Source organism: Saimiri boliviensis, chromosome 10, assembly GCF_048565385.1.
Source record: "Saimiri boliviensis isolate mSaiBol1 chromosome 10, mSaiBol1.pri, whole genome shotgun sequence".
Taxonomy (NCBI): domain Eukaryota; kingdom Metazoa; phylum Chordata; class Mammalia; order Primates; family Cebidae; genus Saimiri; species Saimiri boliviensis.
Window position 1 is genome coordinate 88,460,508 of NC_133458.1, and position 15,978 is coordinate 88,476,485.

General features: G+C 39.8%; 1 protein-coding gene across 1 annotated transcript in view; it reads left to right on the forward strand.

The window, feature by feature from the left end:
• DNAH11 (dynein axonemal heavy chain 11) overlaps positions 1-15,978 on the forward strand; it is a 396,587-nt gene that overhangs the window by 300,085 nt on the left and 80,524 nt on the right. The window contains exons 63-65 of the mRNA XM_074379604.1: positions 2,652-2,818; positions 11,370-11,605; positions 13,081-13,203. Of these exons, the coding sequence (XP_074235705.1) occupies positions 2,652-2,818; positions 11,370-11,605; positions 13,081-13,203 (526 nt within the window). The remainder of the gene's footprint in view (positions 1-2,651; positions 2,819-11,369; positions 11,606-13,080; positions 13,204-15,978) is intronic.

The window sequence follows — 15,978 nt, forward strand, 5'->3', positions numbered from 1 at the left end:
CCATTTTTTGATAGCATTTATTGCATGCACATAGTTGTACATGTGAGCATAAGCAAAAATGCTTTTTTGGCCTTTTATTCCCCAACCAAAATATAAGCTTCTCAAAAACAGGAAACTTCACCTGTTTTGTGCACTGCTTGATCCCAAGCATATAGCATAGTCTTGATCTGTCGTTGGCATTACTAGATGTTTTTTGTATGAATAAATTAATGAATGGGTGAGTTTGGGGAGCCTCCCGTGTTAAAATTCTGGAGCCTTTTGAAGACTTGCTCTTCTAAGGTCAGTTGAGAAATTTCACCAGTAGTAGTACTTACTACTACTTCCCTTTAAAGTGGCAAGATTCAAGCAGTTTGAAGTGTTCACCGATTGTGAGGTCCCTGAGGAAAAGGGTTATACAATTAGACTGTTTTCCTGGACTAGTTATAGAATGTCTGAAAGTTTTATCAAAGGAAAAGCAGGCTCTGCCATGCGTCTCCAACATACAGCACTGTTTCCAAAGACTACTTACTTGTAATGATTTAGACAAGGAAAGGAAAAGAAGATTGTATCATGTTAACTAGGAAAAAATGTCTATTTTTAAAGGATTAATTGAAAATGTCAGATCTTTTTCTTTGAGGATAAATTCTTTCTGAGTAGAACAGGAGACAGTTAACTTCTGAAAAACATCGAGACTGATGATTTTGTCTATATAGCATTGACCTGGAAGCTCAGCCATTCAGACTAATAAATCAGGCAATTTATATTTAATCATTAACTAACTCCTGAGCTGAGCAGCTGTTCAAAATTAGAAATGGGTCACCCCGGCCAGGATGACATTACAGGCAATCTATAATGCATTAGAATAAAATTATAGTGATTTTTAACTGTCTAGAAATTTATTACAGGACATGTTCCAACCCTTAAACCCTTGTTAGCCATTGTCAGTAATGATTTATGTTGCATGGATACTATAGCGAAATTATTGACGATTTCGATAGCCAATAAATCTATGTTTAGTAAATCTTCAAACTTCAAAGCTGTTTTGGAGAATGAGATGGGTACACTATATTGTTTATCCTTTACAAATCAAAAACAACAAAGATGGAGGGTAGGTGAATGAGAGAGTCCTCCTGAAAATTAATGGTTATGTTGTCTATGGCTGAGGAAGGAAAGTAATACATTTTGTAAAGAGAGCTAGAGAGCTGAAGTTCCTTAGTGTTTAATTATATAGTTAACTTGGGGTGATGTTTATCCATCAAAGCAAGGAGATGATCTTGAAACCGCTTTGATAACCATTTTCACATGCTAATTCCGTGACCTCCGATCTCAGTGTTGTAGATATTAAGATGGCTTGCAGGGAACTGACATTCCAATCCATTCCGACATCATCTTTGTTTTCAGTGGTTGATCTTCTTTCATGAAAGCGAAATTCCATGGGGTGCTTGTTTGCTTGTACTAACGAGTTGCTGATTTTTTTTTCAAGTTCTGTTACTGTGCATGTTCTTAAAATGTATTAATTTTTAGCATACACTGAAACAAAATGAATTAGTGAACTGCCTTGCAGTTCACTCAATCCATACATATTTATTGCAGTTTTATTCAAATCCAATATTAAGGGCTTCACATACTTAACCTGTAAATCAGATTTTAAATGGCCATCCAACTAGATATAAGGACTTCAGCAGCCATCTTGGAGAGTATTGTGAAGTCCTGATTTCCGTCTTTGTACATAGATCATAGTTTCCTCCACTGATTTAATGATAATATTAGAAAACTAACCTGAGTTTAGTAACTACTGATGCTACTCTTTAATTAGTAGAATCCAGGATAGATGGCTATTTCAGCTTGTGTTTTACCTAATTAAAAAGAGTTGTGTTTGTCGTTTCCCTTTGTCTATAATCAGACCATCACCAGCATGTTAAAAATAGATAAATAAAAAGTTTGCCTAGGGCAGTGTAGTGGGAAGAATGGAAAGCAGCCAGGCTGATATCAAGAATCCTAACATCAGGCCAAGCGCAGTGGCTTAGGCCTGTAATCCCAGCACTTTGGGATGCCAAGTTGGGTGGATTGCTTGAGCTCATGATTTTGAGACCAGCTTGGGCAATATGGCAAAACCCGGTCTCTACAGAAAATACAAAAATTTGCTGGGCATGATGGTGCACTCCTGTAGTCCCTGCTACTTGGGAGGCTGAAGTAAGAGAATGGCTTGAGCCCAGGAGGTGGAAGTTGCAGTGAGCCAAGATGGTGCCACTGCATTCCAGCATGGACGATAGAGCCAGACCTGTCAGACAAACAAACAAACCTAACATCGGTCATTTTTTGCCATAGCTCTTGGTCATCCTCCATTCCCAGAGGGGTAGGGTAGAGACTGTCAGCCTTTCAAGAAGGGCCTCAATCATGATGGAAGAGTTAGGATATTCAATGAGAAGAGATGTTAAAGAACTAATGTCACATCGTGATGAACTCCACTGAGGAGAGTATGAGAACTCCGTCATAATGATGGGTTTCAAACACATGAAAGATTATAATAGTCACACCAACCCGTCACACTCTGTTCCTTCTGGTGACTGTGTGGAAGGACGTAAACTGTGCCATAAGGTGATTGCATTAAGCATTTGTTGAGTTGATGTTCAGCCTGCAATTACAGCTGCGTAATTTTATCTTTTAGTCAGAGAAGATTCGCTGGGGTCAATCCATCAAGTCATTTGAAGCTCAAGAGAAGACACAGTGTGGAGATGTTCTTCTCACAGCAGCTTTTGTGTCTTATGTTGGACCCTTCACAAAGCAGTATCGCCAGGAGCTGGTGGACTGCCAGTGGGTTCCCTTTCTTCAACAGAAGGTAAGTTCACTTCCTTACCTTGTCAACAGGTAGAAAAATCACACTGAAATTTCAGTAATAAAGCCCATGTGTCTACCAGGTACTTTAGGACCTTAGTAACGAGAACTGAAAATTCCACTGTGAAGGTGTTTCTTATGTGCTGCAGTTTTTATTTTTACAGAATTCATAATAAATATTTCATTATTAAAACAAATATTTTTATTGATTTATAATACTTGCATGTATTTTGGTGGTAATGTAATAGTTGGATACCTGTATACTATATGTAATGGTCAAGTCAGGATAAGTAAGATATCTGTCACCTTAAACCTTTATTTTTTTCTCTGTGTTAGGAACATTATAATTCTTCCTTTATAGCTATTTGAAATACACAATAAATTATTAACTACAGTTTCCCTATTGTGCTATTGAATAGTGGCATTTACTTTGTCTGTCTAACTGTATTTTTGTACCCACTAATCAACTTCTTTGCATTCCCTCTCTCCCATTTCCCTCCCTCTGGTTCTCTGGTAACCATCATTCTACTTTCTCTACCTCCATCGGATCCAGCTTTTTAGCTCACACATGTGAGTGAGAACATAATATATTTGCCTTTTTGTGCCTGACTCATTTCACTTAACATAAAGTCCTCCAGTTCCATTCATGTGGCTCCAAATGACACGATTTCATTCTTTTTTTTTTTTTTTTTTGAGACGGAGTTTCGCTCTTGTTACCCAGGCTAGAGTGCAATGGCGCGATCTCGGCTCACCGCAACCTCCGCCTCCTGGGTTCAGGCAATTCTCCTGCCTCAGCCTCCCGAGTAGCTGGGGTTACAGGCACGCACCACCATGCCCAGCTAATTTTTTGTATTTTTAGTAGAGACGGGGTTTCACCATGTTGACCAAGACGGTCTCGATCTCTTGACCTTGTGATCCACCCGCCTCGGCCTCCCAAAGTGCTGGGATTACAGGCTTGAGCCACCACGCCCAGCCTACAATTTCATTCTTTATGGCTGAATAGTATTCCATTGTGTGTGTATATCACATTTTCCTTATCTGTGCATCTGTTGATGGACACTTAGGTTGATTCTGTGTCTTGCCTATTGTGAACAGTGCTGCCATAAACATAGGAATGCAGGTATCTCTTTGATACACTGATTTCCTTTCTTTTGGATTTATGCTTGGCAGCTGGATTGCTGGATCATATGGTAGTTGTTTGTTTGTTTGTTTGTTTGTTTGTTTGTTTGGAACCTCCATGCTGTTTCTTTAGTGGCTATATTAATTTAAATGTCCACCAGCAGTGTACAAGCTTTCTCTGTTCTCTGCATCCTCACCAGCATCTGCTATTTTCTGTCTTTTTGATAACAGTCATTCTAACTGGGGTGAAATTATATCTCATTGTGGCTTGGATTTACATCTCCCTGATGACTTGATGATTATGAGCATTTTTTCATGTTACCTGTTGGCTATTTATATGTCTTCTTCTGAGAGAAATATCTATTCAAGTCATTTGACCACTTTACAGTCGAGTTTTTTGCTTTTTTGCTATTGAGTTGAGTTCCTTATGTATTCTGGTTATTGATGCCTTGTTGGGTGAATAGTTTGCAAATATTTTCTTCCATTCTATAGATTATCTTTTCATTCTGTTGGTTGTTTTCTTTTCTGGGCAGAAGGCTTTTAGCTTGATATCATCCCATTTTTGCATTTGTTGCCTGTGCTTTTAAGGTCTTACCCAAAAAACTTTTGCCCAGATGTGCTGGAACATTTCCCCAATTTTTTCCTATAGTAATTTTCTAGTTTCAGGTCTTAGGTTTAAGTCTGTAATCCATTTTGATTTGATTTTTGGTTTTTGTCTTGGTTTTTGTTTATTTCATTTTGTGTTTTTGAGACAAAGTTTTACCCTTGTTTCCCAGGCTGGAGTGCAGTGGTGCATTCTTGGTTCACTGCAATCTCTGTTCACCAAGTTCAAGTGATTCTCCTGCCTCAGCCTTCCAAGTAGCTGGGATTACAGGCACCTGCCATCACACCCAGCTAATTTTTTAGTAGAGATGGAGTTTCATCATTTTGCCTAGGCTGGTCTTGAACTCCTGACCGCAGGTGATTCACCTGCCTCAGCTTCCCAAAGTGCTAGGATTACAGGTGTGAGCCGCTATGCCTGACCTGATTTTATTTTTGCACATGATAAAAGATGGGAATCGTTTTTCTTACGTTAGTGATGGTTTCAACAAGAACATAAAAATTAATTATGTAGACTGTGGAGTTATAGTTGGAAAAGTACTTTAAACAAAAGTGATAACTGAAATCAAACTCAGATTATCATGTTATTGAGTAGCATGAAACTCTGTTTTCTTACTAATATTATGGGTTATTTGTTAAAGATCTTTAAAAGACTACTTTCAGACTTAAAATGTAGCATTTTATGTAAGTCTAAAGTATCTTCCCCTAAATTTGAAAATTCAAAGCCACATGCAAAGTGAAGTAATAGATTTGGAAGATCTAAAATCATCTAGTTTAAGATCCTGCTTGTACAAATGAGTAAACTCAGAAAGTAAGTCTTAAGTGACTCCTCTTCAATCATATGGAATAGAAAATCAGACCTCCTGATTTCCAGGACTCTATTTTCTATACAATACTGTCATCTCAATTCATTGAAACAGATTCTTAGTTTATATATCCCGTCGTTTCTGGAGTATGGACACAAAGATGGACATGGACACAGATATTGATAGATAATTGAAGCAGTCACACCTGCTGGTCTCTGTGACTTCAAGGAAGTAGGAAAATGCAGTGCAAGCTGGCCAGACAAAAGAAAGTTGGAATTAGGAGAACACCTTTAAGGAGAGTGGTAAAAATATCAAAAATACCTGTGAAGGGCAACAGGGGAGTAGGTGGTTGGAGTCTCCATGCAGCTTTAAGAAACCTAAGATGTATTTGAACAAGGTAAGTTTGTAGTCACAGTAATAAAGCTTTCATCAGCAGTATTCAAAGTCCAGGAGTTAAAAAAGAGGACAGAGAATGCCAAATCCAGCCAAGTACAAGATTTATAGGCAGGTAAGCCAGAAAGAAAGGAGGTGAGGAAAGTCATGCAGTGACTAGCAGAACGTTTAAGGAGTGGGAGGTGCACTTTAGGCTGAAAAGAGGTGGGAGGTTAGCCAGAAGTTAGTGGTAAAATATGGTAAAGTTCCCCAAAACGATAAAGACAGAATTACCACATGATCCAAAAATTCTGCTTCTCGTTATATACCCCAAAGAAATAAAAGTAGGAATTCAAACAGATGTTTGCATCCTGTTGTTCATAGCAGCACTATTCACAGTAGCCAAAAGATGGAAGCGGTTCTTCCGTGGACCGAATGGATTTTTCAACATAAGGTAATAAACATACAATAGAACATTACTTGGCCTTAAAAATGGAGAAGATTCTGGTACATACTGCAACAAGGATGAACCTTGTCAGTATTAGGCTAACTGAAATAAGCCACTCACAAAAGGACAAATACTGCAGGATTCCACTTTAGGAGGGAACTAGGGCATTCACATTCATAGAGACAGAAAGTGGAATGATGGTTAGCAGGGGCTGGGAGAGGGAGGAATGGGGAGTTACTGTTGAATAGGTATGTTTCAGTTTGGGAAGATGAAAAAGTTCTGGAGATAGATAATGATGGTTGTACAGCAATGTGAGTGTACTTAATGCCACTTGAACTGTACACTTAGAATTGTTAAAATAACGGATTTTATGTTAAGTATATTTTACCATAATGAAACAGTAAATAGTTGGCTAAAGGCCTGGTGTCCTTTTTTTATTTTTTTGAGACAGAGTCTCACTCTCTTGCCCAGGCTGGAGTGCAGTGGTGCAATTTCGACTCACTGCAACCTTCACCTCCTGGGTTCTAGGAATTCTCCTCCCTCAGCCTCCCGAGTACCTGGGACTACAGGCACATGCCATCACACCCAGCTAATTTTTTTGTACTTTTAGTAGGGACAAGGTTTCACCATCTTAGCCAGGATGGTCTCGATCTCCTCACCTCATGATCCACCCACCTTAGCCTCCCAAAGAGCTGGGATTACAGGCATGAGCCACTGTCCCTGGTCTGGCCTGGTGTCTCAATAGTATTTGTTAGAGTGTTACGTTTAAAGATGTGAAAGAGATATAGACAATCATAATCCAAGAGTTAGGCATAGGAATTTTAGGTTTCAATGGTGAAATAATTTCAGATTTTTACAAAGTCTGGGTCAACATTTCCCATCGAAAAAGGAGGTACTCTAATACCCCACCAAAGACATATCAACATCATGGGAGGAGGGGGTGCACATATCAGAAGCCAGGGAAAGGGTGTTGTATCATCCTTCCAGGTGATTCTCACGTCATCCCCTTCCTCCCTCAATTGCCCAGCATGCTGGAGTAGAAAGGAAATATAGTGCTTTAACATGACAGATGTCAAGGCCAGAGAGTGGATTCATCATCTGCATGGGCACTGAGGTTGTCAGGGATTGATAGCAGAACTTGGAAAGGTGAGAAGGGCCAATAGCTCTACCATTCATAAGGTGAGGAAATAGATGGAAGATTGTATATCTGGATACTATGGGTCTTGAAGGTGGCATTTTGACTTAAGGATGAAAGAATCATCGTTGGGTTGACTTAAAGGGAAGAAAAAATGGCAACTCTTTCCCACATCCACTTTTCAGTTATGAGAGTATTAAGAAAATGAACTGTCTGCCGGTGTGGTAGCTCACATCTCTCAGTGCTTTGGGAGGCCAAGCCAGGAGGATCCCTTGAGGCCAGGAGTTTGAGACAAGCCTGGGCAACATAGTGAGACCCTAACTCTACAAAACAAAACAAAACAAAAAAATTAAAATACCCAGCCAGGTGTGGTAGCAAGGAGGCTGAGGAGGGAGGATCAGTTGAACTCAAGAGTTAGAGGTTACAGTGAGCTATGATGGCACCACTGAATTCCAGGCTGGGTGACAGAGTGAGACCTTATTTCAAAAAGAAAGGAAGAGAAAGAGAAAAAGAGAGAGGGGAGAAAGGAAGGGAGGAAAGGAGGAAAATGAACTATTTCCACTTGAGAAAACCCTCAAGTGAAATGAGACTCTACAACAATGACTCTTGAGTCTCAGCCTTATGTTAAAATCACGTGAGAGAGAACTTTTGAAGTCCATTGATGCCAGTTGAAGCTGAATCAGTGCGGGGAAGGACCATGCCTCTTGGTAGCTTCCTCCCTCCCCAGCCTCAGTCTTACTCTGTTGCCCAGGCTGGAATGCAGTGGCACAGTCTCAGTTCACTGAAGTCTCTGCCTCCCAGGTTCAAGTGATTCTCCTGCCTCAGCCTCCTAAGGAGCTGGGACTGCATAGGTGTGCATCACCACACCCAGCTAATTTTTTTGATTTTTAGTAGAGTTTGGGTTTCACCATATTGGGCAGGATGGTCTCTATCTCTTGACCACATGATCTGCCCTCCTCAGCCTCCAAAGTGCTGAGATTGCAGGCATGAGTCACTGCACCCAGCCTCCTGTTGGCAGCTTTTTAAAGCCATCCCATAATTCCAATATCCAGCTTGAGGTTGACAGCCATTGCCCTGGGTTAAGACAAACAGGTAGAGAAGATAAGGCAATTTGGTCCAAACAGGACAAAGATACTAAAGGGTATGGGGGAAGGGCTGTTTGAGGGATGGGACAGAGAGAAAACAGTAATACAGAGGGTAGTGGCTGAAATGGCCTTGAGGGTCCAAATCACACTTTTCCCAAGTCGTGTCGATCCAAAATTGTTGTTTGCTGAGCAGATGGACAGAGTCACAGGCAAGGTCAGGATAGCCTTTGCAGTCCACTCGTTGCTTTGACCCAGCAGTTCATAGACAGAGCAAATACATGGCATTATTAGTGCTTGTAATTAGTTATTAGTTATTAATTCGTTATTACCAACACTAATTCTAAGCTTCTATGTCCTAAGCAATAAAATAGAGGTATCTACCTTGCAGAACTCAGGTAAGCGTTAAATGAGAAAATGGAAAGAATGAATATATATGAATAAATTTTGTGAACATATTCAAGCCTTACGTAAACATTAGCTGTTACGTTACCATAGCATTAGGAGAAACTGAAAGTATTACCTCCATGGGAAATTACCCTTTTTTCGTAGGAATATGCCAGGTGGTCAGTCTTTGGAGGACCGATGGGCATTCAGTGTTAGGACTGATTTCACTTTGGTTCATGACATGTGCTTCCAGCCTTGTCTTTTCTCTCTAGCAAATGCTGCTTTTCCAAGGAGTGAGCCGCCTTGTGTGTGTGTGTGTGTGTGTGTGTGTGTGTGTGTTCAGTGTGTTCAGCCCCACCTCGTAGTAACAACCTGACTCAAAACATGTTGACCCTACTTAGTAGAGCAATTAGACAGACCTTGCAGTAGGCTGACTTTAGAAGCAGACTTTGAACTTACAGGGTTCCCTCTTTGTACTTGGTTTTCAAACCCATTTTCCTTGCTGCAGACTCCAAGAAATTCTGAAAAGGCAAGTTCATTATAATAAAAAGGTATATTGTAATATGTCCCTTAAGGAAGGGCATATTTCTGAGAGATGCCTGTTGCTGTACTCACACAGACCTAGATGGGAGAGCCGAGTACACACCAAGGCTACATGGCATAGCCTATTGCTCCTAGGCTACAAAACTGCACAGCATGTTAGTTTATTGAATACTGTAGGCAATTGTAACACAATAATAAGTGTTTGTGTATCTAAATCTATCCAAATGTAGAAAAGCTACACTGAAAATACAGCATGGAAGACTGAACTTGGTACACCTGTATAGAGCAGCTATCCTGAACGGAGCTTGCAGAACTGGAAATTGCTCTGGCTTAGTGACTCTTTTACTTAATGCACACAGCTGAAACACTTGGGGACTGTGAGTAACTTTGATTTCTGAAGCTAAAAGGACTACTGTGAACAAATACGAAGTCCACAGTAGTCTGCAGTAATGTCCTAGTCCTTCACGTTCACTGTGAATATGACTAAGCCAGTGCTCGGGGGACACTGGTGTTCTCTTTCATCCCTGGCTCTGTACTCTGCACAGAGTAGGTGCTCAAACTATTGATTTTGGATAGGGGATCTACAGGTGCACCTTCTGTTAGTCCTTTTAGCTTCAGAAATCAAAGTTACTCACAGCCACCAATTGTTTCAGCTGTTTAGATTAAGTAGAAGTAACAAATTAAAGCCACGTATCTCTTGCCAATAGAGAGTACTTACTCTAAAAGATCAAATTGCCTGTGTCTCTAAGGGAACTATGTATCAAGTCAGATACCAAGACTTGTTCAGTATCACTAGGAGGTAAGATCTGATTCATTTTTAAGATAACACTGTAGTCAGAGGCATTAAGAATATTATGCTACTTTTCCTATATTCATATCAAATTTCATCCCAGCCTAATGTGGGAATCCTTTCGGCGTTTTGTTTTGAAGCTCTATGACAAACCAATGAACCAAACTGTTCCCTCCTCTACCCACTACAGGTGGGTTCTCACTGCAGTCTCTTATGGAAGAATGCTTCCGTGTTAACCTCCCCAGAAAGCCGGGGGGCTATTCACCCCAGAAAGCCTCGGTGTTCATCCTGCACATTTTGGTGTCTCCAGACAGTGTTTCATATATGCAGAAAATGCTCAATAATTTTCTGGTGATTGATGACTGAAGGAGTGAACAAATACATTCTTTAATAAATTTTTGCCACAATATTCTTTGTTGTCAATTTTTATAAAGAATGATCCTTATTCTTTAAAATGGATCGTTCTGTCCACCCTACTTGTCCCCCTCTCTTGCCCCTCCCTCATCTTGCCCCTCTTCCTCTCCCCCCTCCCCCCTCTTGCCCCTCCCCTCTCTTCCCCCCCCTTTTGCCCCCTGTCTCTTGCCCCTCCCCTCTTGCCTCTCCTCCCTCTTCCCCTTCCTCCCTCTTCCCCTTCCTCCCTCTTCCCCTTCCCCTCTTGCCGTCCCTCCTCTCTTGCCCCTCCTCATCCCCTTACTTTACAATGCAGTCAAGGCATAGAGAATTCCTCTCAGCCTAGAAGTGACATTAAGTTCCGTTGCAGAACTGAGAAGTTGATAGAGTTCCAGTGTACTGAGTACTTTTCATTAACCCCTCCAGAAAGAGAGGTCATCTCTTTGCAGGATTGGTGGGTAGTGGGTAGAAAAAAATGAAGTGCCTGAGCAAGATACTGCATTTTAGCATTGCTTATGAGGGGGTGGGGGATGTGGATCGCTCCATGGACAAATAGGTTTTGGACATCCTTACGTTCTTCCTTGTGTGTAAATTCACTCTTACCTAAGTATGGGGCAAAGTCTCTCTCAGTTGAAGCCCGGTAGATGCAGTTGATAAAACAGATGTTGAATCCACAGTTGACAGAATTCTGAGATGTAAAATACTGGGTTTATCAAGTCAAACTTCCTCTAATGATAAGTTGTGTTTGGCTTCTGAGAATCCACAGAGAATTTGCATGTGTTTCCCTAGAGTTACTTTCTCATGGCTTTGTTCTCATGTTTTCTTGTCTGTCTGCTCTGTCTGCCACATGGCCAATTTGTTGCATTCAACTCTGATTTTAAAGGTTTTCCTTCCACTAACTGAAGGCCTGGACTTGATTTCCATGTTGACGGATGATGCTACAGTTGCCGCCTGGAATAATGAAGGACTGCCCAGCGACAGAATGTCCACTGAAAATGCTGCTATCCTAACACACTGTGAGCGCTGGCCTCTGGTGATAGATCCCCAGCAGCAGGGAATTAAGTGGATCAAGAATAAGTATGGAACAGACCTGAAAGTCACACATTTGGGCCAGAAAGGGTATGTGAAGTTTGAAGGCTTTCTGTTTACCTGCTGTGCAGTGGGTCTGATTTTTACAAAGGCATGATGTTTCTTAGACCTCTCCACCACACCGATGTATTACAATTTAGTGCTAGCTTTTTTATCTGCCTGTTCATGTTTCATATAACATATCTGTGTTGAAAAGGCATTCATGTTGGATGGCATCGAGTTATCCGAAGAAGAGATAAGATTGAAGGTTAGAAAGGAAAGGAAAAATAGGTAAATTTTCTAAAGCCAAGAATGGATATGTATTATATATCCATTATATATATTACATTCCTTCTCTGGAGTGTTTGGATAGTAACACAAGAATTGTCAGCGGTGCCTCCAGGTTTAATGATGGTAAGGTCATATTCCTAAATCTATACTTCGCCTATGGAAGGCTCTTAACATGGCTACAAATCCCAACATTGGATGCCTGAAGTTAATTTAATATCTTAGTCAAGATTTACGTGTCACTTATGAGAAGTGAATCTACTCCGAGACTTTCTGTTACTGAGTCATCATGATAATACTGTCTGATAGATAGAAAGCTGTCTTGTATGCAGTTGCTATTTAGTTAATGTTGAATAAATTATTTTAGAACTATGGATATGTCACTTGACCTTTCTATTCTTTTTTTATACATAGAGTGAAATAAGAAATTTCTGTAGTTACACAAGTAAATGTAGTTCTTAGACCAGATGCAGTAGCTCGTGTCTACAATCTCAGCAGTTTAGGAGGCTGAGGCAGGAGGATTGCTTGAAGCCAAAAGTTCAAGACCAGGTTGGGAAACATAGTGAAACCCCCATCTCTACCAAAAAAAAAAAATAACAGCCAGGTGTGGCAGTGCCTACCTGTAGTCCCAGCTACTTGGGAGGCTGAGGCAGGAGGATCACTTGAGCCCAGGAGATTGAGGCTACATTGAACCATAAACATGCCCTGCACTCCAGCCTGGACAACAGAGTAAGACCTCATCTCTGTTTTTTAAATGTAGTTCTTGCTTATCTGAATACTTGCAGAAAATTATTTTTGGTAGGGAGGTAATTTTTTGGAGGGTAAGACTGAGATAAAATGATAGCTTGCCATTTTAAGTAACTAAACGTAAAGGTTTAAAAAATAAAAATCTGATCAAATTATAAAGCAATTTATACATGAATTTTTCATTTAATAAAGACCCATCAAATGAATTTAAATGTATGATATTTGGGTAAGTTATGCTTGTTTAAAGTATGGTTGCTATTACAAGCAACTAATCTACACATAGATTTATTATTTCAAATGATTGAATTTCACTTGAAAAATATGACTAACATGTATCTTAAAACCTCATCTTTAATTTCTGTGTAATCTAAAGGAAACTACCACTTCATAAAATAGTTGTCTCTATTAATGATAATTTAATCATATAAATAATTTTGAACGTTTTTGTGCCAATTGACATTTTATGATCTCAAATCCCACTGAATTTTAAGGTTTTTGAATGCTGTAGAAACTGCTTTGGCCTTTGGTGATGTCATCTTAATTGAAAATCTCAAGGAAACGATAGATCCAGTCCTGGATCCACTACTCGGCAGGAACACAATTAAAAAAGGAAAGTAAGTATTCTGGAATTTTTAACATCTATTTTGTGCTAAATGATTTTCAGCAGCAGCATCTATTTCTTAGCCTCATAATAAGCAGTGTATTGAAATCTCGGTGAAATTTCTGAGTTTCCATTTTATGTACCTACAATCCAAGGCCAAGGGAACCACAACAGACTTTCAGACTGTTTGGTGGATTTCGATTTGTTTTATACAATTCCTGATTTATGGGCCAAAAAAATGCATTGTTATAAATCAGAGAAAAGTTGCCTCTTTTTAAATTTATACCAGTGTTTCTCTAACTTCAGTAATTTGCACAACACCTTGAATATGGTTGCATATCTACTTATCACTTGTACCTGTTTACTTAATATTTTTCTTAAACTAGATTTTATATCCATTCACTGTTTTTTAAAATCAGGATGTGTTTACTGTGCTAAGTCTGCTTTGTTTCTAATATACTTAAAATGTAACCATTCAGAAAAGGAGAGTTCATGAGTGGATCCCTGAAATCACCCCTTATGCCAGTGTTGGATTATCAACAACAGAGAGACACTCTCTCCTACCCCTCCAGGAGCTATGTGTGACTTTCTAAGTGGCTACCATTCTCCTAAGACAATATACTTCCCAGAACATTCTCTTAGGGGCATTGAAGCCACTTCTGAGGAGTCATCATGTCACTTTCCTGTCAATGTGTACAAGGTCAGGTGCAGCAATTGTGTCTTCAATCAAATCTGGGTGGGCATAGGGGGAACTGGCACTCTAGAGATTCCTACGCCTCTTCGCACAAGCAATCAACATTGACTAGACTTAATTCACTGGATTTCCTTCGGTCTCTTCTTTTTTTTTCTTCAAAGAGATATAATTTCAGAACTTCCCCCACCCTGTTCTTCCTTATCACCCACGCTCTGCCTCTAAGGTGTCTGTCTCCTTTTTCATCACTAGATTATTCCTGTCAGTTTGAAGTGGAAATAAGCCTACATCAGGGGGACTCACTTCTTGGTCTCTAACTGATAAGTATGGTATTTATCATACAGCTCACTAAGTCAATCCATTCAGAGTGACTGACAACTTATAATTGTTTAATAAACCAAAATTTGCCCAGGCACACATTTAGAACAATCTAATAAGCCACTTGACAAACTGCAACTTTTAACATAAATATAATTGTAGCTGTGTCTGATGTGTTAAAAATATAGTGTGAAGTCTTGAATGTCAGTAAAGTGAAATCCTTGTTATTAAGGTTCTGACTCTCTTATGAAGACCTAAAATTTGTATCAGTTAAATGCATGTTATCTGGGCTTCAACTTCAACTTTCAGTAGCACAATTTAGGTGTAAGCAATTTGTTGATTCTCATTACATATATAGTTGGAGAATCTGAAATTTCCACAGACTGATAAATTTGAGTCATGATTCCCGGTATGGATCTAGTTAACTATCAGTGAGGATTTTAGAGGTCTTCAATTTTAGAAACAAATTTTACCTAGAGCTTCAAGTCTTTATCACAAAATATCGGGCCAGAACAATTTAATTCAAATTAATAGTATTTATGGAATATGTTCTCTCTGTTAGGCCTTATAGAATTGATCATGTTATTCTAGCATTTCTTTTAAGGCCAAGAAGATTTGAGATAATCTGTAAGAATGTAACACACGTTGCTGATTGTATGCAGTTGTTACATTTAACAGTCCTGGCTCCTAAACCCTTATGCATGGGAACAACTGCTTGCTTGAAGGTGAATCTCAACTCTATATTCTTAACTCTTCCTCCTTCCCTCTTGCATATAGATGTTTTTGTAGTATCTTTACCCAGAGACTGTGAGTGCCAGTGGAGTCCTTAAATATCCTGTCAATCGCTGAAAAAACCTTCTCTGAGCATTGCTATATGCCAGGTACTATACTGGGGTCTGCAGATTTAGTGTGATGAGACACAGACCCTGCACTTGAGGAAGGTACATTTCCGTTAGGAAAGACAAACCTGTAAATAATCAATGAACGTAAAGCGGAACCATTGGTGTGCTGATAGATGTATACATAGCAAGGAGTTGTTAGCTCCATAGTGGAGACTTGGAAAGACTTCTTGGGAAAAAATTACCTTTGATCACATTTTTATTTAATGGAAGTCTCAAAAGTTAAGTAAGTGTTTCTGAGGTAGGCAAGTGGGAGAAGAGAATCTTGGAGAGAGAGCCCTGATTTCAAATAGCAAAACACACAAAGAACTGCAAATAGAATCCAAATGGGTGGACAGTCTGTTGGGGAGGAAGAGAGAGGGATGTGGCCTGGGATAGATGAGACCAGAGAAGAAAGCAGGACCCAGAGCACAGACTTCCTTGGTTGATCCCTAGGTCGGCCTTTATCTATAACGTCGATAATTTCTAACTTCTCCTAAATACACTCAAGGGGCCTGTTTCTATCAGTGACACTGGCTGGCAGTAGCGATTGTTTTTAACTAAAGGACCATGCCTTCCTGGAGTCTCCACATTTGCACTCTAGAATCATGATCATAAGTCATTGGAGAAGCTAGTAAGAACTCCTGTGCACACTGGAAGCAAAGTGAGCAGATGAATGTTTCCGAAAGCATTGACTGAGGGGGCGTGGACCTAGAGCCAGAGTCCAGTTAGTAAATAATTGCAATAATCCATTGGTTGAGACATGGTACGAGCCTAAACTTAGGCAGTGACAGGAAAGAGAGGAGAGGACCTATCAGTGTGATAACAAAGCGTTAATGCCACCAGTTTATGGTAATTAATTGGATATTATTGGTGGGGAGAAAGGAAGGTTCAAGGATGG